This window comes from Haliotis rubra, unplaced genomic scaffold (genome assembly GCF_003918875.1).
Source record: "Haliotis rubra isolate DU_JTF1 unplaced genomic scaffold, ASM391887v1 Scf190, whole genome shotgun sequence".
Lineage (NCBI taxonomy): Eukaryota > Metazoa > Mollusca > Gastropoda > Lepetellida > Haliotidae > Haliotis > Haliotis rubra.
Genome location: NW_025765892.1, coordinates 1,418,495 through 1,442,892, shown reverse-complemented (window position 1 = coordinate 1,442,892; position 24,398 = coordinate 1,418,495). Strand labels below are relative to the sequence as shown.

The following is a 24,398-nucleotide window of genomic DNA, read 5'->3' as shown; positions in this document are numbered from 1 at the left end:
CAGGCATTCTGGACTGAAGGACACTGCTACAGAACAGAAATCAATACTCCGTAGTTTTATTGGCGTTCATCTATAGGAACGACCTCAAAATTACTACAGGTTCTTTTTATTGAATGATTCTGTTATTTTTCATTTGTGCTGTTGATTCCTGTTTAATGTCTGTTTTGAATTGGTCTACTTTATTATAGCGACACTTCGGAATTTCAGCGCTGAAATAATCTTCCCGTAGAAGCCCGCAGCGTAGGCGACGGTGTATAACAGGTTATAGGGAAATAGTATGTGATCTAAATATAGCGTCACTGTTAGTTTTGAGCGAGGCAAACCACGTGACTCTGCGTTTAGCAGCGGCAATCATCGTGTCATCTGCTAGCGAAGCTTTAGAACAAGTTATAATATACTTCTGGATTTACAAGAATGATGTATCGACATTGGTTAAAGTGATTACGATATCGCTGGGAAAATCAGAGTGATTATTACAACGATAGGAGAGAATGTCAGCTATGTTTCTATCAACGAAAATAAGTTCTGACAGTCTTTGGATCATACTCCCTTTCATCATTTTTGAAGGTAAGCAACTTACTTAGGACTTTTGGATGTCAACAAAGTTTTGTAGTCGTCAACAGGGTATGCTGTATAGCGTCGTGTTTCTAAGGACAAGTGTATTGATTAATCAAGGTACATTAGGCCTACATGCTATCGAACGTCGTAACTCAGGTGGAACTGTTTAATGTAGCTTAGAATCTTATAGGTTTCTCCAAACTGAAGAACCAAAACCTTGGTCGGAATTTCTGTTGCGGTGTCATGTTTCCCGACCAAGAATATTGGAGAGAGAAGGCTGCTTGCACCGCTTGTCTATTGCTGGTTTGGTGTCGGCGAAATTCTTGTTGTTTTTTTATTGTTGTAAAGTGATAGCGGCGTCTTCGCTTTCTTTTGAGACATGCGTGCCTGTTGTTAGAATGTAGCATCTTCAAAGGCCGACCTACAGATGGAATCCATTTCATACACCATGTTGATATTGTGTCGTCTTGGTACATAAAATTCTGAACTAATCACTTCTATCTCTTGGAAACATTTTGACTGTAGCGACCATATCAGATTATTGACGTTTTTATGGAATTGATGTGAATTAATTTGATTTATTATTTTTTCAACTTTGTTCCAAGAAATTTTGCACGTTAATCAAATAAAGAAATAAATAGCAATACAAGTTGTTTTGTGCTCATTTTCACCAAAATTCATTGGGATGTGAATCAGGATGAAAGAATAAGAATTTCAAGTTCCCTTTATTGCTATTGTATATGTTTATTCTTTAGTAATACTACTGTAAATGCTGTTAATTTGAATGTCTTTCCCATTGTAAATAGTCAGGTTGGTCTATTGAATCTGAGATCTATTCAGGTTATGCTCACTGAAGTGAGTCGAGGTTGTGCTGTAGTTGTCACTGTGGTGAAAAGTTATTAACGAGTGTCTATAGAGCAGCATGGCCTCAGAGAACACCCACTGACAATACATATTCGCTGAATAGCGGAATGCAGTCTTTTCAGCTGTGACCTGTACTTGTGAATTTGTGTGTTTGAAGTGATCAAGTGTTACAGTTTGAAGGCCCTGTTTATGAATCATTCCTGCTTTGCATGTATATTGATCATCTAAAATTGCCTTGTGTGTATCTACAAGGTTTATGTCTTGGTGACTGTTTCTAAATAGACACCCACATTAGACATTGCAATAATTCTGACAGTATATATGGTATAGAGGTTGGGATTTGTTATTGTGGTGTGCTTTCTAAATAGCTCACATTATATGCAGTTCAATTTTGCGTGTGTCATATACTCAAGTTTTGAGATGAGGTTTCTTTTCAGTTTTAACATGTCTTAATGAAAGTTGTAAAAGCTAGTTTATTTTGGACTTAATTATGATATTTTTAAAGTTTTTTAAAGTAATATTTAACGATGATTAATGTTTCCTAGAAGGAATTTGATAACTGCTAATTTGACTGGTTGCAGATTTAGTAAAAACAGTTTCATGAATCATGAAGATATTTTCAAGGAACTTTTTATTTTTTCTGACTTGATTTACACAAGTCATCATATATATACGGCACAGATCGATACCCATGCTGTTGATCACTGGATTTTCTGGTCCAGACTTGATTATTTACAGACCAGCACCATACAGCTGGAATACTGCTGAGTGCGGGATTAAATAACAACTGACCAACCAACCAATGTTAATGGAAATGATATAGTTTTGATCTCTATCAGTTTATTAGTTTTAACAATCTTATTTCACATTTTGGAGAATCAGTAAACATTTTTGCTGAGGAAGGTAACTGCATTTAGAAGCCAAACATCTGTTTCAGTTGACTATTGTCTGGTATGAATGATAAACAGTCATTGAACATTACAATTCTGTTTCAACCAGAAAGAAAAAAAACCCTGTGACATATAATACCTTTTGTAACCATAAAGTCTGTAAAGTATATATTTCCCGTTTGGACTATTTCCTGTAGCAATGACAAAGATACTTCTATTGTTGATGATGTCATATATAAAAGGTGTCTGGTATTTGCAAGCAGTAACTTTTATTGACTGCTGAAGTGCAAGTGTTATTCAAGTATTGATCCAGTAAATTTACATCCTTACTTTAACATGTATGTGGTGACAGGTTTGTTTATGATGTGATCACTGGATGTCAGCAAGAGTAATTCTAAAATCCCAATATAATGATGCAAGTATTTCATGTACTTGAGCAAGACGTTAAAAACACTTTACTCCATGCATGGTGGAAGTTTAAGAACCAAAGTGAAGAACTAAAATCTCTCTTCATGAATTTATCATTGGAAAATCCTTATGTACAAGCAAACTTCATGTGTTTTCTTTTTGAAAGTTTATAACTTTGATTATGCTTGTTTGATACTCCTGTAGCTGAGTTATAATTATGGAGATCCATGCACATAGTTTGATCATGAGATCTTGTTTATCATTTGTGGTACTGTGTTGGTGATGTGAAGATGTTTTTCCTTTTCTAATTATGCTGTGGTGTATGTATGTATTGATACAGAACAAAACTTTACTTCCTCTGATAGAATGAAAATGTAGTACTAGGTTAATAGTTACCAATGTTCAGAATTAAGTTTAGTCCATGGGTCTGTAGATTGCTACTGCTTTATTGGAATCTAGCAGGCCCTGAAGTCTTTAGTTTTAACATTGGGGTAATGACAAGGATCTCTGTCTTCACACTGGTTTCCATGGATGTAGTAGATGGAGAAAATCATTATTATCAACACTTTCAGCTGTGTGGAGTTGGCCCTATGCTTTGAGCCATCATACAAAAGACATACCATTAACTGCTAAGTAAAATAAAAATAATTATGTATGTTATTTTGAAACTGTATTATGTTTGTTACATTTGTTGTTTCACTCACAAAGTAAATGAAAGTGACTCACTAGAATACTTTCTGATTCAACTGTTGAAGGAATGCATGTCATTTTCTACTTTTCTGTTTCATGAAATATGACAACATTGAGTGCCAGCCAGAAGGATGCAAAACATTGTGTGCAAATGTTCAGTGAAGAAAACTTTCATTTTTGTCACACAATTGCTAAATTCATACTTTTTGTTGAACGAAAACCAACTTTCTTAACCAAGTGTCAACATCAAACTAGCAAAGAAAACCTCTCTTGTAAAAAAATTTGTTGGCAGCAACAGTTTCATTTTTTGCATGTTTTAACTGTTCACAGGTAATAGCCTAAACTGGATGTGTAAACTTGAGTGTGAGGGGCTAGGAGGCTGTGAGCATGCCTAGACGTCTTGACGGCAGGGCTCACATTTTTGGCAAGAGTCCTCTTGTTGATGTAAAGCAAGCAAGTTTGCTCTTGTGATTTGCAATTGGAAAACAAGGTTTTCTTTCTCTTTAAAGCAAGTCGCTACACTAACTTGAACTATGTTTCAACACGATGTTCAAACTAGCTTGACTGCATATCAGATGGTGTGGTAAACAGTTTGTAGAGACTGTTCAGAACACATGGGAGGGGCCAACAATGGGGGTGGGTGCAGCAACAGCAACATAGGAGATTCATGAAAAGGAGAAATGAGTGTTTTGGGGTTTACTTAGCAAATCGCGAAAATGTACATTTTCACATATCGTAACAATTTTCTTTGAAAAATAGGAACCTGTATTAAATATTTATTATGTACTAATAATGCATAATTTATTGCAGTGAACATGGTGAAAAGAATGATGTAAAAACTTGAGTGAAAATGGGTAAATTTGTGTGCTGGTATGAGTGACATTTCAAGAAGCGTTGATGATACTTATATTTTAGAGAGAACTATTTATATGTTACAGAGAACTCAAACAAGCTTCACTTCACCACTTGTGTTCATGAAGAGGAAGGTCAGACATGTTGATAGTGTACTGTAGACAAAACAACAGCCATGTTCCATTTTCAGTGGAAATAAGTATTGTGTCAGAATGAACATAGGGAATGTTTTTATGTGTTTTCATAATTGTAGTCATTAATATCCTAACTGCAGATGATGTTCAATCTGTTCCAGGTATTTTGTCAACTGTCACGAGATATGATTTTTGGTAACATGGTATTGACTATCAATATAGTATTGAGAGTAGCTTGACAACCACTAAGGTATTGAAAGGTGAGTTATTACCTGTGAAGTACCGGTATTGAAAGGTGTATGACTACAACCAAAGGATTGAAATGTGTATGACTATGATCAAAAGACTGAAAGAAGTGTGACTGACTAAAGGATTGAAAGGTGTCTGACTGACTAGAGGACTGAAAGATCTGAGACTACCACTAAAGTTTGAAAGATGTGTGGGTACCACTGTGTCTAAATGCATATTGATTGCTCTTCTTGAGGTTTAATATTTCATTTGCCAGAACATGGTATGTCATGGTTAGGTGCCTGGGGGTTCAATATGATCAAATATGGTTGATTTCTGATAGGTGATATCATTGCATGCTCAGCTTCTGAGTGATATCAATACCTTAAGTTACCCATGAAGTCCAGGGTTCAGTTTCAGCTTGTTGAGGAATACATTTTCTGAGGATTCATAATGGGCAGGTTGTGATGGGGTTCGTTCTCCCTCAGCCATTCTGAATTGTGTGTATATTTGAGACAAGTTCTGTTTTGATTAAAGTTCAACCAAATGGCATTTGTAAAGGGAATCTTGTTTGACTGATCAGAATAGATTGGTTTAGATACACAGTGGACAAGTCACAGATTGAAGAATGGACATGTTCAATTATCAATATTCAAGTCCTCCTATAGGAGGAATGGCCAGAAACAGTCAAATTCTCCAAATGTATACATAATAACATTTCCTAAGCTTACAGAAAACAAAGTTTTCTCGCCAATCATAACACAAATCCAATCCTACCAGTGGAGAAATCTGAAAGCATCAAGTACCAGTGACATGGAATCCCCATTCGGTCATGCTGGATCCTGTTTAATAAAATTTAAGTTGGATCGTAAAGTTTTTCCATAAGCAATTAATATGTCAAAATGTTTTTGTCAGGAATTGAAAAAGTTGTGCCAAAAGTTCAATTGGCACAATGAATATGTCTGTCTGTAGTAGGTATGGTGAAATTTCATATTCTATGGACAATGAAAAATGAATAAAAAGATACAGCAAACAATTTATTTATTTCTGTCCAATTCCAAATATAGGTGTGTCAATATCTTGGTTTTGGCTTGCTCTACCATTATCATTTAGATTGCTAAATTGTACAAATTACTGACATTGAAACCTTGTAAAGATGCAGTAAGTTCTACATTCAACATGGCTATCATAATAGTAGTGAACTGAAATTATTCACACCAATATGGCAAGTAAGATGGACAAGTGAAATATTGTATGTTGTGTTTGTATGAATATCCAAAGTGTAATTTCACTTTCTTGAGAGTTTGTAACTGAATTGCAAAGTTCTACTTCACAACTTGACTCACTTGGCTAGGTCATGGTGGTATGTCCTTGAATAATGTGTGAAACCTTGAATAGACATTGGGAAGTTTACTGATACACATGTACATCCTTGTGGCTTCCGTACATTGTCACATGACACAGGGCATGAGCTGCCACAAATGGTTCAGTCAGTTGTCTTCATATGAATATTTTAGATTATAGGATTTATGTGATATAATTAGTTGTGCAGGAACAATCTATCATGGGTGTGCACTAGAAGTGTCTCAATACAAACAGAGACTGGAATTTGTTAAGCTGGATTTAAGGTTGGCAGTGAGATTGATGTGGAAATATTTGTCCAGACTTACTGTGTGTACTTAGTGACATTGTTACTATCTGACTTCATGTACTTAATGACTGCAGCAGGAAGTACTGGTCTGATACAGAAGAAACCCATAGAGCTGAGCCATATCACAGCCATCAGTGTCTTAATAAGGCGTATCAATGAAAATGAATAATTGCAATTTGCAGTGCTATGTTCAATATTGTTTCGTGGTTTATGGCATAATGAACAGGATTTCTTGAATTGTATTCTTATTGGAATTGCAGTGTGAGTGACATTTATATAGTTTATGAGAAAAATCTGTCATGAATACTAAGCAGTTTTTCCAAAAGTCATGCAAGGAAGACATTCTTTGTCCCTAGATATAAGTGCTAAAGAAACAAGACAGAATGACCCTATACTGACACTGGTAAGTTTAATCTCAACACGGGAGATAATTTGGTTTTTGCTGTAAAATAAGGATTGGAAAGGTTTCAACTTGGTTTATTTCCCAGTATTTAATGGAACCTTAAGATATGTGCATTTCAACATGGGTGTTTAGATATATAAACAGGAAATAGTGGTCTCATTGATCATGGACAAGTTTCATTAGATTTAGATTATAGTAATATTACAGAAGATGATGCAGATTTAATATATATTTATTTTCAGAACATCGAAAAATATTCATGTGTTTATGAAGTCAGTGCTGCATGGACATGGTTATGTATGATATTCATTCTATATGGACAGTGAAAAATTGAACAGCAATGCAAAGCTAACGATTAGCATTATATTTCTGTCCAATTCCCAACACAGTGGCAAGCTTGAGCATGTACAGACACAGGCTGCCATATATTCGGGATGTCGTTGTCTCCTGCACCAAGTATCTGTACAGTTAGGTCCATCCATGTGGCTGTGTAGATACACAAGTTGTGCAGCTTTCTGTCAAGTAGTATGTTCTAACAACACATTGACAAGTCTGTGCATGCACGGATACAGGCTGCCATATATTCGGGATGTTGTCTCCAGCACCAAATATCTGTACAGTTAGCTCCATCCATGTGGCTGTGTAGATACACAAGTTGTGCAGCTTTCTGTCAAGTAGTATGTTCTAACAACACATTGACAAGTCTGTGCATGCACGGATACAGGCTGCCATATATTGGTAATGTCGTTGTCTCCTGCACCAAATATCTGTACAGTTAGCTCCATCCATGTGGCTGTGTAGATACACAAGTTGTGCAGCTTTCTGTCAAGTAGTATGTTCTAACAACACATTGACAAGTCTGTGCATGCACGGATACAGGCTGCCATATATTGGTAATGTCGTTGTCTCCAGCACCAAATATCTGTACAGTTAGCTCCATCCATGTGACTGTGTAGATACACAAGTTGTGCAGCTTTCTGTCAAGTAGTATGTTCTAACAACACATTGACAAGTCTGTGCATGCACCGATACAGGCTGCCATATTTTGGGGATGTTGTCTCCTGCACCAAATATCTGTGCCGTTAGCTCCATCCATGTGGCTGTGTAGATACACAAGTTGTGCAGCTTTCTGTCAAGTAGTATGTTCTAACAACACATTGACAAGTCTGTGCACGCACCGATACAGGCTGCCATATATTGGTAATGTCGTTGTCTCCAGCACCAAATATCTGTACAGTTGGCTCCATCCATGTGGCAGCGTGTAGATACACAAGTTGTGCAGCTTTCTGTCAAGTAGTATGTTCTAACAACACATTGACAAGTCTGTGCATGCACGGATACAGGCTGCCATATATTGGGGATGTTGCCCCCTGCACCAAATATCTGTGCCGTTAGCTCCATCCATGTGGCTGTGTAGATACACAAGTTGTGCAGCTTTCTGTCAAGTAGTATGTTCTAACAACACATTGACAAGTCTGTGCATGCACGGATACAGGCTGCCATATACAGTCAGACCTCGTTAATACGAACACTTTGGTTTTTTACAAAAAACGTTCGGATAGTGAAACGTTCGTACTGCTGAAACCACAGTATATGCACCGAGTTACTTCCCCTTGATACAACTACAACTTAAATAAAATTATTTTTGAATGAAAATGCAAGCTTACATTTATAACGTCCAGATAAACCACGAAAGAAGCAAAAACTATGGCGATTTTTTTCCATTTGTGACATGTCATAACATGCCCGTGCCTTTTGTCTTTTATATTTTCATTTTTCGTCATCAGAAAATTATTATAAAAGATTTCTTAAATAATATGCATGGTAAGCCTATTTCCCGATATCTGTGGCTTTCCGCTTCGGTAACATGACATAACAACGGAAAATACCTGCGTTTTGAAGCATCGCATGAATAACATGGGAGGCTTAATCGTTTGATGTCGGGTATCGTTGAAAGCTCTGAACATCAACAACATCACTGAACCCTTGCCGAGTATTTTCACAGTTGTAAGAAGCGATTTTATTGGATACAAATTGGTTTCTAATGACGCTTTTTCACTACAGTCTGCTATAAGGGTCGTGATTGGTCAAAATCAGACACGTGACCTAAGGCAGCCAATCATATTACGGAAATGGATACCGTCCTCGTAAACGAAAACTTTTAGATTTAGACGAAAGTTTTGGGTAAAATAATGCTATTTTGAACATATTAAGCAAGAAATCGCTACCTATACGTAAATTATGGAACTTATTGGACGTATCGCGCTAGGTTATGACCTGTGACAAAATGCTTCATGTATATATTTTGTTGATTTTATTCATTAGTTTATTCAATTTATTTAATGAATTCCTCGAAACATCGTTACTTTGCTCTTTGACAATGTTATTGTGAACCCGCTGCCGAAGCATGTGTCCGAGTCGCTAAGCCGCTAAACAAACAACGTGTCACTTTGGGTGGGCCAGTCAGCAGCGCGGTCAACTTCAATCGTTCGGATTAACGCAGCTGTTTACAACGTAATTAGTCCAATCCGTTCCGACTGACCAGCGTTCGGAGGCGGAAACTGAATCATCGGATTAACGAGGTGTCAATTATATACAATATATAGGGAGATGATTTGGTGCCCAGTGAGTAGCGTTCGGAAGTCGGTGGATTCGGATTAACGAGGACCGGATTAACGCGGCCTGACTGTATTGGTAATGTCGTTGTCTCCAGCACCAAATATCTGTACAGTTAGGTCCATCCATGTGGCAGTGTGGAGATACACAAGTTGTGCAGCTTTCTGTCAAGTAGTATGTTCTAACAACACATTGACAAGTCTGTGCATGCACGGATACAGGCTGCCATATATTGGTAATGTCGTTGTCTCCGGCACCAAATATCTGTGCCGTTAGCTCCATCCATGTGGCTGTGTAGATACACAAGTTGTGCAGCTTTCTGTCAAGTAGTATGTTCTAACAACACATTGACAAGTCTGTGCATGCACGGATACAGGCTGCCATATATTGGTAATGTCGTTGTCTCCTGCACCAAGTATCTGTACAGTAAGCTCCATCCATGTGGCAGCGTGTAGATACACAAGTTGTGCAGCTTTCTGTCAAGTAGTATGTTCTAACACATTGACAAGTCTGTGCATGCACCGATACAGGCTGCCATATATTGGGGATGTTGTCTCCTGCACCAAATATCTGTGCCGTTAGCTCCATCCATGTGGCAGTGTGGAGATACACAAGTTGTGCAGCTTTCTGTCAAGTAGTATGTTCTAACACATTGACAAGTCTGTGCATGCACCGATACAGGCTGCCATATATTCGGGATGTCGTTGTCTCCAGCACCAAATATCTGTACAGTTAGGTCCATCCATGTGGCAGCGTGTAGATACACAAGTTGTGCAGCTTTCTGTCAAGTAGTATGTTCTAACAACACATTGACAAGTCTGTGCATGCACCGATACAGGCTGCTATATATTGGGGATGTCGTCTCCAGCACCAAGTATCTGTACAGTTAGCTCCATCCATGTGGCAGTGCGGAGATACACAAGTTGTGCAGCTTTCTGTCAAGTAGTATGTTCTAACACACAAACATACATGCATTCTGTTCACCATTCCTTCAGAAATATGCATTCCCATCACAACTAATCCTTGACATGGGTAAACATTGACTTTGAGCTATTTTAAACTATTTTGTATTTTGGAAGCCTATGAAAGAGCTACGTTTGTTTATTATCTGTATGTCTGAGGTAAGTACAATGGATCTGAATATACATGTAATGGATGAACAGGTCTACGGCAGTTTACTGCCTCCTATCTTTTAATGATGGGATCTGCAGGACTATTGAAAGTGTCCTAGCTCTGTTTTATACTACATTTCTCGGGAATTTGCACTGTATTAAAAAACCCCAGCGTTATACATTATTGGCTGATAGCATGCTGGCCGAAAGTAGGATAGACCAGATCAATGGCATTCTGCCGCAGCCACATATTAAGCATTCTGAGAATGAAATTACAGTGTGGAATAGTATGTTGTGTTTTTAAACTCATTTAAATAATAATTTATCCAGTCAATGCAATAGTCCCGTCTGATGCACACTATTTGCGTTGGCAGTGAAGCCACTTACATTCAGTTTTTCATAACAGTGTAATGAATACCGTACATGTGCGACTAATTATTCCTGTACGACACAGATGATAGTTCCTACCAACCCTATCTATCTTGTTGATACAGACTAATTAATCTGGAGTTTTATGACTCATATTTGCTGGAATTAATGAGATAAGAGTTAATTATGGTAATGATTAAGTGTTCTCTGTAATAGGATAATGAGAGAAGACAGATACATTGTGCTGACAAAGGATATCACCCAATATTATATTGATAAAGGGGTTGGGAACTATATGCCAAGGAGGGCTAAAGAGATATCAGTTTATGTAATTAATGAGTTTCATTAAGTTGTCTTTGATTTTTTAAGATATGAGTTTTTGATTGTCTGTTCCTTGTGCTGCAAACTACTCAAGAAACCTTACTTGCTTCATTTCGTTTGTAATGCTGAACAGGTTCCTTGTCTTTGTAGTTCTTTGAGTTTTTGGATGGTTTTCAGTACATTTACAGCATGGCACCAAGAAACTGTCAATAAGGACTCTTGTGGGCGGTGTGTGGAATAATGCTTATTTACTGATCTGTATAAGTCCATGCTGGTCAGTGGGAGGTCAGAAAAATGGGGATGGTTTTGTGAATTGGCTGATGTGTAGGAATTCATCTTGGATACAACAACTCTCAGACATGGCATGGCTGTTTGTGCCATGTGCAGCATTGATTGTTGCATGGCCTGTAGGAACTGGCTGGCTGCTCATTGAAGCATATGAATGAGTTTAATACAACCAAGACGTCTTTCTTGACTAGCATATATTCACACTGGCACAGTAACTTTGTCACAGTAATGGCTTGTCATACTATTGTTGATTGACCCCACTCCCACCCCTAACCTCCTCCACCTCATTGAGTCATATCGAAATTGTACAGAGAAGCAGACACAGCTTTTGCCAGTATAATGATTTTTCATTTAAACTGAATGATGTGAGTACTTTTGAGTCAAGTGACCAATTACCTGTGAAAATGGTGGGTCATGTTTCAGAAATTACTAGTACTATTCTGAAATTGAAGGGTCATATTTCTTTTATGGGGTCAGTGTCTGGGACTCCTTGCCAATCTGAAGCAACAGAATTATTAAAGTTTTCCTATATTTTTTCATTTGGAAGATAAAGTTAGTATTTTAAACTTTGAACAAGGCATTGTCATAGGAGTGTGTTACAGTTTTCTCTGGAATTCTCTACCTAATATTAGTTTTCTGTCATTGTCATTACTGATATGTAGACATAAGGACTCATTACTTTATGTATGTCACCCGAGGTGTGTTTGACTTGTATCTGACAATACAAGAGTATGTTCAGCAGTTAGTTAGGATACAGCTGTAAATATGAACAATACTTCAGGCACACCTAGAGAGACTCTTTATCTACTCCCATCCTGGTTTTTGTCAGTGTTTATGACATGTATTATGTGAATGTTGATAGCCATGTATTTGCGGTACATGACACCAGCATCAGTAATAATTGTGTATATTTTGCCCTTTCCACCCTGTAAGACAATAGCATCTGTTAGTGTATGATTGATGATGCCATTGTGAAACTCAGCTTAACACCCTCACAGTGATATGCCTATTTACGTTCATTTAGCCCACATCATTCAGTGTAGCCAGTGGCAGACTGCATACATGGGAACACACTAGTATTACCAGGAGGGGCTCTTACAAGGGAATAAATAGCAGTGTTCACAAAATGGCTTGTTTGTTATCAATGTGATTCTTGTCAGATTTCTGTTTGTTGATTGATGGTGGGTTACTTGTATATATTTTTTTCAGTGAAAATCAGCTAAAAGCACTTTACTTGCAGATACTACTTCATCAAATGTTCAGTTCATTCTTTGTATGTGTCAAATCTATTATGCTATAACTAAATATTTCACCAAGTTGATTTTACTGGATTCCTTCCTTGCCTAAATGTGCGTGATGATTTCACAACTTGCGGACTGCCTGTTCCCCAACAGAATACTTCACAGTGACCTGATACAAAAAAAGAGAAATTGTCTTGCATTTAGTGAATCCTTAGCTTAAAGTCTGAGACCTTCCACACCTTAATTTGAAGTTTGGTTCTTTCCCTATCCTCGGAAAACATTTAGAAACCTTTGGGGGTCGGAATTAATGGCGGTTCAGGTCCAGGTAATTAGACCCCCAGAGGTAGTTTTAATGTTGCTCCTGCCAAAGTGATTATCGCCCGCGACAAATAACCAGAGAGTAATACTTGTGTTTCCTTAATGCTTCATGCAGTGGAGTCACAGGCCAAGTATGTGTCTGACACCATTAGTTTGTAATCCTCAGATGAACTGGAATTTATTTATGTCCAAATAAAGGATTTCCACATCCGATGGGATTTAATTATCAAAGACATTTAGCTTTGAATTGCCTGCCTAATTTGAAGAAAGTACGCTGCCCAGAATATGTGTCCTTCAAGTTGAGCTTACCTTGTAATTGTGGGATCTGTTATCTTCATGTGTATTTTCTAAAATCAGAAAATATTGCATTAGTCCTTAATCTCAAGTCCAAAAGTTTTTGGTGACATCTGTTGAAATTCAGTAACAAAATACCATTTCCAAGTAGCACATGCACAAATTTGTAAATTGTGATAATGCCTTCGTTTTAACTCCACCCCAAATGTGTACAAATAGCAATCCATGTTGTATCAATTGTCAAAACCACACCATCACATGAAATCTATATTAGAGCGATCTTATATATATGTAAATGTATGAAGGTATGAGGATGTGTGTATGTGGACCTTGTGGTACTGCATCCTGAACCTTTGTAATTTTAGTTACTAACCACAAAACCGTGGCGACAGTAGGGATGGACTTGCCATTTTTTTTGTTTGTCAGAAGGAAGACAACCAGTAAACCAGGTTGAAAGTGGCATTGGAGGTAACAACAGACTGAATGGATCACAGTCTACTGTTTGTAGATGGCAAAGCCAGCATCTGGTGCAGACAGACAGGAATGGAAACTTACACTTGATAATTCAAATAATTCAAGCATAACAATGGCCAGAGAAGATAACTGAGTAAACTCAAGCTGGTTACACAGAAGCTGCTGTCGTGCTGTCGGTACAGTCACAAATGTCACGATCGCGAGTGTTTGAATTTATGGGGAGTTGTGTGGCCTTTATGGTTTGCTCTCGTAGTTTTTGAATCAAGGGCCCCCCCAAATGGTGACTGTTGCAATTTAGGGATTGTGACAAGGACCCCTTGACTTGCACTGGTATGAAGTATAACAGTGAACTTGTATGTACCCACCTTATCCTAGCCCCAATTATACGCTGATTTTGATTACTCGGTCCTTGAAATGACCTGTCACACTCTCACAGAATTTATGTCCAATGGCAATTTGGTGAGTTCTGAGACTAACATTGGGATAGATGTCAAATCTACCAGAAAATCACTTATTCTTTCTAGACAGAAAAATCATGCATTAATATATGATTACAGAACGAGTGTTAAATTTGCTGCCATTTGTGATGGTGGTTGCTTTGCCGTGTCTTAAGCAGCATAATGTTCTCTGGATACAGCCTCTGAAGCAAGGCCTGATCAGATTATATGTCACTTATGTCACGATTTCTCCAATAGAAGCACTTTTTCATACAGTAGATGTGGCATATTATCTGAATTGATACATGTATTATTAACACTGCGTGACACAGTGGACCACAGTCATTGAGGCCTACTCGGGCCCAGACTGTCTAGTCGTGTTGCCCCTCATTGCACTGCTGCCTTTGTCCCTAGGGAGGCCTCCTCTTTTCCTCACGCAATGCAACTTTATTATTGTCTTAATAAGTGGACCCCCTAGTCCAGTTGGCCGTGATCTAACTGCAGTCGCCCACCACTATGGCAGCCTAGTAGCATTGATTTCCTTGCCATTAACTTAATAAAACATTTTTAATATCAGAATTGATATCAGATCAAGATGTAAGATGGTTGGCCTACTGATATCTTCATTATGAGGCAGTGGCAATCGCAGATGATAATTGCTTTTTCCCCTTAATTGTTGTCACTTGTTTGAATTGATTGCTGGACACTGTAGAAATTTATGTTTGTGGATCGATGCTACAGGAGATGCTAGTTAATGATTTGCTATCTAGAGTTTTCATTGTGTTTGATGGAAGAAAGATTGGTTAGATTTTGTGAGGAAATATGAAATTAAAACACTAGTCGCTTCTGTGGTTCATGTTTTATGTACATGATGCAGCAAACACTTCACCTGAAAGCATAGGAAGATTGCGTGACAGGACACTTAGTGTTCAAGTTTTCTCCATTATTGAAACATCAATATTGCGAAAACTAGCTTCATGTTATGATAGATCAAGTGTTGCTTTGTCTCAAGATTTGTTCTACATTGTCTGGAACAAATAATTATGGAAAGTATTACTGTCTCAAATCACTTAGACAATAATATTGGGGGAACTTGAAGCCTTACAGTTGACAATTTTGACAGTCTTGAAGGAATTGGATGTCAAGTGTTTGCATTGTTTTGCAAATTTTCCACTATGGTCGGGATAAATCTGAAGTTTATAGTCATGGGCTGACATATTTGACAATGTTTACTGTTACAAATACAAGGTAGGCATTATTCATTGATCTTATTTAAAAGAATATGCCTGACGCACAACAATGAGAAGCACAAGAGAAGTTTTTAATCATGGTGCTCCGTGATCAAGGTTTGAGTGAGCTAGCATTCAGACAACTCGTCTCAATCTTGGTATAGGTTGGGAATAAAATCAATGGCAGAACCTGCCTCTTGGGGAATAGTATCATGGTTTCAGTGCTCAGCATGCATAGTCAAATCCTTGCCCAACCACGCTTGTCCATCTTCCATAGGGCTATCAGTGTCTGTTGACACGTTCCGTACTTACTTGGAGCGTGGTTTGGCCATCATGTAAAGGTTAATTTTGGATTACTGTTGGCCAGAGTGGTTTGTGTAGGCTCTCGTTTTAAATGAAAAAAAAATAAGTATTTTGTGACTGGAAAATTATTACCTTTTTTCCCAGAGCATTGATTTTGATTTTAGCCCAGATTTGAATCTCTCTTGACGCAATGATTGGTTTTAGTCTCGATGGGACTCTTTGTTTTTTCAGCAACTCTGAAGAAATGTGTTGAGTAATACGTAGTTGGAGTGAAAGTTTACTCTGAGGTTACTGTGGGGCAAAGGCTGACAATAGATAGCAGCCACTACATCAAAATCCAATTCTTGTTGCCCGAAGTTTTTTTCTTTGTGGAAAGATGTATTTGGTGGGTAAACAGCAAAAATTCACCCCAAATCTTGCATGTGTCATGTTCTCAGATCTGAAGTTCAGCAAGTGTACTATGCACTGAGGTGTTTCAGGTTTTACAGTGAAATTACTCAAAAAAATCTTTCAGATAAGAGATGATGATTTTTTTTAGTATTAACAAAATAATAATGGGCAAAAAGTTGTTTACATGTTGTTATTTCAGATATTCTTATCAGGTACCTTCAAGTTCAGCTTTATGACATCAACTTGTGTCTGGTATTATTTGAATCCCATCTTAAGGAAATTAGACCATTCAAGAACACTTACAGCATAAAGAAAACAGTGGTGTTCACATGCAAGGTGGGGTTTGGTTGTGAACAAGTTGTCTGGAAGTTGTGACTGTAAGAGTTACCTTTATTTTAAAGGGAGCAAAGCTGTTTCACAGTTAGGATTATTTTCAGTACAGTGCATACCAAAACTCTCATAAAAAATGAATTTCAAGGGGAAGCTGTTGGGTACCTTACGATTGCAATGCTGCCTATTATCTTTCTGAATGACTTCATAAACTATTTTCCTCAAGGGACAAAGTTAAAGATATATTTTCTTAACGTAAGCATACAGATACAATTTAATAAGCTGAATAGGGTGAGGTATATTGATTCCTTTGTGGCTTTCATTCACATAATACTGCATGGTAAATCATTAAAATATAATAGGGCTCTTTTTAATAATCCTTGTTTGTATTTGAAGACTTCTTCATACTGTCTGTGTTTGACGTAACCATCTGTGTGAAAACATTTTGCAATCGGCAGCCAACAATTGAATCCATCTTCGTTTGATCAAGACGATTTATCAGATCAATCATGCTGAAAATAAGTTAAATTGGATTGAATCGGATGGCCTGCCGAACGGAATTAGAAGGATTGGGTTGCTTTGGCGCCGCTATTGCTGCAATTTCATAGGCACCCCGCGTGGAAAGGATATGATCAGATACTTTAAATTACAGATGAGTGATGAAAGACAAAAGCGGTCCAGCTCTCTACTGCAAGTGTGTTATTTCAGACACACATACATTCTACTGTCATTTCATTGCTGGTTAAAGACCAGCTTTTAATCAGATCTATTATGCTTTTAAGTAACCAATTTGATTTGACCTATTGTTACTTGGGAATAAAAATATTATTTTAACCTTACAAATAAATGTCCACCTACTTAGTGCTTTACTTTGAATTATTAAAAGTAGGACTTAATTTACTGTTTCATGTTTCCTGTATAAGACATTATTGAGCTAATAATGATGATTGATGTTATGCAAATTAATGTTCAATTCTGGATATAACCTACCACCTTACTGGACTGGTCCAAACATAAGTTGATATGAGTTAGTGAGTGAATTGGGTTTACAACAGCTTTGAATAGTATTTGAAGTTGTGAATGGTGTGTCAGCAAAATGTGTTCATGGAAAATCTGAGATGATGCAAAGTCTGGTTTCATCAACATGATAAAGCAATGTTAGAACCACTGGCATATATGTATGTATATTGTTGACAAACCAAGGTTCCTTATCAGGTTGAATTTGGAATGTGAACACTATGTGAACACTATCTTCATTATGAGGCAGTGGCAGTCTCAGATGATAACTTAATAAAACATTTTTAATATCAGAATTGATATCAGATCAAGATGTAAGATGGTTGGCCTACTGATATCTTCATTATGAGGCAGTGGCAATCGCAGATGATAGTTGCTTTTTCCCCTTAATTGTTGTCACTTGTTTGAATTGATTGCTGGACACTGTAGAAATTTATGTTTGTGGATCGATGCTACAGGAGATGCTAGTTAATGATTTGCTATCTAGAGTTTTCATTGTGTTTGATGGAAGAAAGATTGGTTAGATTTTGTGAGGAAATATGAAATTAAAACACTAGTCGCTTCTGTGGTTCATGTTTTATGTACATGATGCAGCAAACACTTCACCTGAAAGCATAGGAAGATTGCGTGACAGGACACTTAGTGTTCAAGTTTTCTCCATTATTGAAACATCAATATTGCGAAAACTAGCTTCATGTTATGATAGATCAAGTGTTGCTTTGTCTCAAGATTTGTTCTACATTGTCTGGAACAAATAATTATGGAAAGTATTACTGTCTCAAATCACTTAGACAATAATATTGGGGGGAACTTGAAGCCTTACAGTTGACAATTTTGACATTTTATCTTGAAGTCTTGAAGGAATTGGATGTCAAGTGTTTGCATTGTTTTGCAAATTTTCCACTATGGTCGGGATAAATCTGAAGTTTATAGTCATGGGTTGACATATTTGACAATGTTTATTTTTGACAAACCAAGGTTCCTTATCAGGTTGAATTTGGAATGTGATCACTAAGTCATAGTGTCCTCTTTGTCATACATAGACCTGGTTATCGTTATGTTTTGTCAGATCGATAATCGCTAGTGTCAGATCGATAATCGATCGATTATAATCGTTTGGAAGGTCATTTCATAGTCAAATACCTACGTTACCAAACTAACTTCCGGGTTGTTGTCAGCACCTGTCAACTCGTAGTATTTCAATGATGATGTGACCTTTTTCGGAAAGGGACACCCCAATCTAAATGTATCTAGCATTGCCATTGGCTGACATGCGCACTTGTGTAGTACACAGCTTCCCTTTAAGAAGTAAACAAGTAATGACGACCTGATAGTTCGGTAAAAGAAAATACGGCAAGGTAGAATAAAACGTTTTATTGTATATGCGTCCAAATAATGATTATTTCTGATTATCAATCTACAGTTTATTTGTTATCGACAATAGTTTATTTTGACTTCATACAGGTCATACTGGTTACCATATTTTGTTGGGTAAATGTGCAAATCTTTTCCAAACATTGTTGAGAGTGTGCGCATAATACACCCTATAAGGCCTAAAAAAAAAAAGCTTGTTCCGATTTCCCGACCGACCCTAAATATTCCCGCTGAGCCTAACAATTTTACTCACCTCATAATAAATGAAATTTATTTTCTGACACATGAGTAATCTGAGTAATGTAAAAATATTTTGAAAAAAACAATACAAAACCTACCTACCTACCCTAGTTCTGAAATGTAGGAAATCGGAACCACAACATTTATTTTTTTTGGGCCTAATGTTTGATGTATTTTGTCTCAAAGACATTACCGTTAGCATGTAACTATAGAAATACCATATCAACAAATTCATACTGAAGTATGCAATGAAATAACGTAAATACACTTCGTATTATTAATAGTATTAATGTGGACCAACTGACCATAATTTTCTGCTACCACTATCACAGTATCAGATTACCTCTACTTATGTCTTGAAGCGAATTTAAGTTGATAAAGAATAGTTACAATATCATTAATACATCTTTGTAACCATACTTAGATTCATTAAAAGTCATTTGTTTTAGTGTGACAATTTTAGTACAACATAATGTTTGTGTGAATGTAACAACAATAGCCTGGTCTCTGGTGACTGGTCCGAATTTTTCATTATGTTAAAAAGGATCAATGATCTACTTTACCAAAGTGTTAGTTTAAGGGTTATGATTACTTCAAGCATATTTACTTAACTAATATACCACGATATTTGAATATATTTTTCGTAAGATAGGAAGAGTTAAACATAGAGATACAATCTGTCCAATTACTGCATCAAAATTCTTCAAAGTTATATTATTGGGTCTCTTTTAACTGAATCATGCAGGTTTGGAAAAAGAGATATATGTACAGCTGTTTACTTTTTCTAACTTGGTTAATGAGATAATAAAGACGAAAAATCGGTTATCCATATTTCTGCACATGAAACAATAAAGTACAATTTATAAGGTACATCATTATCACAAGGGGTGTTTTATTCTATATTGCAAATTTGATCAACTATGTTTGTTATCACCAATTGGTTTTGTCAGACTGTTATTATGGTCCCTGTGTAGATACCAATAAGGTTCCTGGTGAAACCCCTTCTGTAACTGGCTTGCTGGCCTGCTTGTGGGGATATGCTTAGATATTCAATTTTACAGAGAGTGATCAACATTTTTAATCACCAAAATATATTAATGTTGAATGTGATGCTATGAATACTTATTTACAAAACTGAAGAGAAAGAGTAGCACGACATGTCAACAACAAAGTACAAACCCTCATCCGTCAAACTAGGGACCACATTGTGCAGAATCGCAAGCCTGACACTGAGATAGTGTTGGGAATTGGTTGAAATTTCACAATTAATGATTGCTTCATTACCAATGAACAATCATCGAAAAAAAATTGGTTGGCGTCTTTTTCAGATTTTCCTATCAAGGTTGTTATTGCAGATATTTATAACATGGTGCAACTTGCTACTTTAAAGTTTTCCATTACAGATGCGTTTGTTTCGGTTTTAGAGGATGTTGTTGCAGTTTTGGAAGTTTATTTTCCTATTTTGGTGATTTTTGTTCTCTTTTGGTGTATATGAGTTCTGTTTTAAGGATTTGTTCACCGTTTGTATGGTAGGCCTGAACATGAGGGCTGAGGGCTAGAGCTGTGTTGGGAGAGTCAAAACCCTACTGACTAACATTTTGATTTCCTAACTATTTGTCTTAAAGTTGAAACATCTTTTAAACTATGTAGACGTAAATCATTCGTTTTTCAATAGTATGTCTGTTACTTTTGACCCGAGTCTTTCTCTAAGCTATTACTGATCATGATGAAACTAATATTCTGTATTTTCCTAATATCAGAATCCTAATAAAAGGCTTGTAATTATAGTAATTAATAATGAATTTATGTATGAATAATTACTCCATGATAATGTGCTGAAGGAATAAGATGTCAGGTGTGTTTTAGCATAATACTCGAAAAATATGTTTCACCAAAGTTGATGATGTCAGGTGGGGTTCCCGTTGTGAGTGGGTGCACATTGTACTCAAATGCAGGTTGTTTTAAATTACAGGTCTGAGCATGACATTTCACAATGTTAGACAAATCTAGCAGAAAAAGTTGTTACAGCACACTTTGGGCTTCAGAGGTCTTCGTAACGTTTGGAAATGTAAGAAAGCAGTTAAGTACTGGTATTCCAGGCTTTTACTTGTGCCATGTTGAACCTGGTTGGATTCACTTTCGTATGTCATTTTCAATCTCATCAATGCAAGATGTAAACTTTTATTAGAGAAGACACAATGCTGCCATTAAGTACTTGTGTAGGTGGGCTTAGTTTCCACAGAAATCTGTTGCCCAAAAAATAAATCATTTTAGAGTCCAAATTTCATTGAAATTCAAGACCTCAGTTCTCAATTTTCTTGATGCTAAAGTTTCACTGACTCAGTTTACACATTTGCATTCCAAATCTTGTCTGAAGAAATCAGAGAAATGCAGCCTGCATACTTAGATGGAGGGATTTGGCTTGTAATGCACGGAACATCACGCAACTCTGCTGAAATTGTGACATGCTTTTTTCTTCAAGCAATTTTTTACCCCACCCATTAAAGTCTCTTTGAAGAGTCTGAACACATTAAACGATGCAGTGGACAAAAAACAGAAGTTCGCCATTCATTATGGCTGGTAGGACGCGGGCAGTGGGAAGCCCCAAATAGAAGATGCGCGTTATTGTATGTTCGCGTCATCGATCTGTTTGATTTGCACCTCGCTCTATGGGTGATCTGAGAAGGCAAAATGACTGATAAGTGGCCCAATTCCTGTCCATGTTTGACTTTATTTCACATGGTTACTTTGCATAAGATGCTCTTGTTTATACGACATGATTGTATTTTCACTGGTTATTTTCTCTGATAAGAAGCTGGCCACACAAGACCATGTTTACTAATGTGCACAATAGCTATCAATGGGCGGCTCTTGTGTCAAGAGCATTTACTTTTGGGATATTTCTGAGCTCATAGAACTTGTCATGTTTGAAGTTAAAATTAAAGAAAATATTGACCATCCTTATATGGTATATTGAGACATTTCTGAAAATTGAATGATTGTGATAGATTGTATGTTTGTATGGGAATGTGGAACAAGATGAAATGTTGAGTGTAAGATATGCTGTTTGATGCATTGGTATTCAATCCTGTTCACCACAATTAACAGATTCCCCAGCTTGTTCATGTTTCTCAAGAATTGTAACATGGTGGTTTGTTAACCTCAATGAACAGAATTGATTGTTTCATCCTAAATAAGACAAAATCATGAATGTGATAACGATAGATTGGTCTGGTTGCATTGGGGAAATGACATTGAGTTAGTATGTAACCTTTATACTTTAGTATTGACAATACATCAACTAGTCAGTGATTCGGTGATAAATACAGTTTTATCTTGCTGTGTATGAAATTAACAACAGTGTTTGTGATATTGATTGTAATAGACGACACTTTATCATGATGTAAGTAGCCATGAGACATGCGTACTGATGTACAGGAAACACATTTCAGCAGATTTATTACCTGTATACTATTGCTGCGTCAAACATAACCTTCTAATATAAAAGGCTTTATTGGGTTTATCATATTTTTATCTGTAAATGTGTTAGAAATATGTAAGGAAATTATTAGTGTTAGAAAATTGACAAAACCAGTAGCAGCAATTTGCATGTCAGGAGGTTATTATCTGCTTGTTTTTTATGCCATCAAAAGACAGATTGATGCTTCCACTTTTAAATAATTGGGATCAGAAAACAGGGCTGTTTTATACACTAAGTGGAAAACATGAAATTTATCATAAGTTTGCTCAGTATGTGAGGTCTGAAGCTATCATGCAACATTTCTCATTTTATGTAATGACTAGGATGTAGAAACTTACATTCCAGCAGTTGATTCTCTTATTGAAAGAATACAAGACCTCCAACATTTTGCTTATCTGAAGTGTCGCTACTTTGACACAGTGTATAATCTAAATGTTATTGCCTGTTTGGTGTCCGCATAAAAATTCATGCTATTCCCTTTTGGGGAAAGTGGATTATGCGTGTGTCCACGAGGCTATTGTACTGGGACATGTTTGACACATGTGTCTGTCACTGGGCACAGCATCTTACCTAAACCCAACTGAGTGTGTCACACCTGCACAGTTCATGATGCTAACTTAATGCATGGTACTGGTACGGTTTATGATGCAACACTTGCCCCAGCGAGTGTGTAATACATGCAGTGTCCATGAAGTAAGACTTGTAAAAGTGACAGTATGGTACAGGTACACTTCATGATGCAACACTTGCCCCAGTGAGTGTATGGTACAGGCACAGTTCATGATGTAGAATTAAACCCAAGGAGTATGTTGTACTGGCATAGTTCATGATGTAGAATTAAACCCAGGGAGTGTGTTGTACTGGCATAGTTCATGATGTAGAATTAAACCCAGGGAGTGTATTGTGCTGGCATAGTTCATGATGTAGAATTAAACCCAAGGAGTGTGTTGTACTGGCATAGTTCATGATGTAGAATTAAACCCAGGGAGTGTGTTGTACTGGTACATTTCATTATGTAGAATTAAACCCAGGGAGTGTGTTGTACTGGCATAGTTCATGATGTAGAATTAAACCCAGGGAGCGTATGGTACTGGTACATTTCATGATGTAGAATTAAACCCAGGGAGCGTATTTTACTGGTACATTTCATGATGTAGAATTAACCCCAGGGAGCGTATGGTACTGGCATAGTTCATGATGTAGAATTATGTCCAGGGAATGGATTGTACTGGTATAGTTGAGGATGTAGTATTAAACCCGGGAGTGTTTGGTACAGACACAGTTCTGATGTAGAATTAAACCCAGGGAGTGTATTGTACTGGCATAGTTCATGATGTAGAAATAAAACGAGGGAGTGTATTGTACTTGCATAGTTCATGATGTAGAAATAAAACCAGGGAGTGTATTGTTCAGGCATAGTTTACGATGTAGACTTAAACCCAGGGGGGTGTATTGTACCGGTATAGTTGATGATGTAGAATTAAACCAAGGGGGTGTATTGTACCGGTATAGTTGATGATGTGGACTTAAACCAAGGGCCTGTATTGTAATGGTATAGTTGATGATGTAGAATTAAACCAAGGGGTGTATTGTACCTGTATAGTTGATGATGTAGAATTAAACCAAGGGGGTGTATTGTACCGGTATAGTTGATGATGTAGAATTAAACCAAGGGGGTGTATTGTACAGGCATAGTTGATGATGTAGAATTAAACCAAGGGGGTGTATTGTTCAGGCATAGTTGATGATGTAGAATTGAACCAAGGGGGTGTATTGTACAGGCATAGTTGATGATGTAGAATTAAACCAAGGGGGTGTATTGTACAGGCATAGTTGATGATGTAGAATTAAACCAAGGGGGTGTATTTTACAGGCATAGTTGATGA

At 37.1% G+C, this 24,398-nt stretch overlaps 1 protein-coding gene across 1 annotated transcript in view; it reads left to right on the top strand.

Moving 5' to 3' along the window:
- Positions 1–332: 332 nt before the first annotated feature.
- LOC124274412 (nephrin-like) overlaps positions 333–24,398 on the top strand; it is a 246,226-nt gene continuing 222,160 nt past the window's right edge. Inside the window, 1 exon segment of the mRNA XM_046709786.1 lies at positions 333–567. Coding sequence (XP_046565742.1) covers positions 492–567 — 76 coding nt within the window. The 5' untranslated portion in view covers positions 333–491.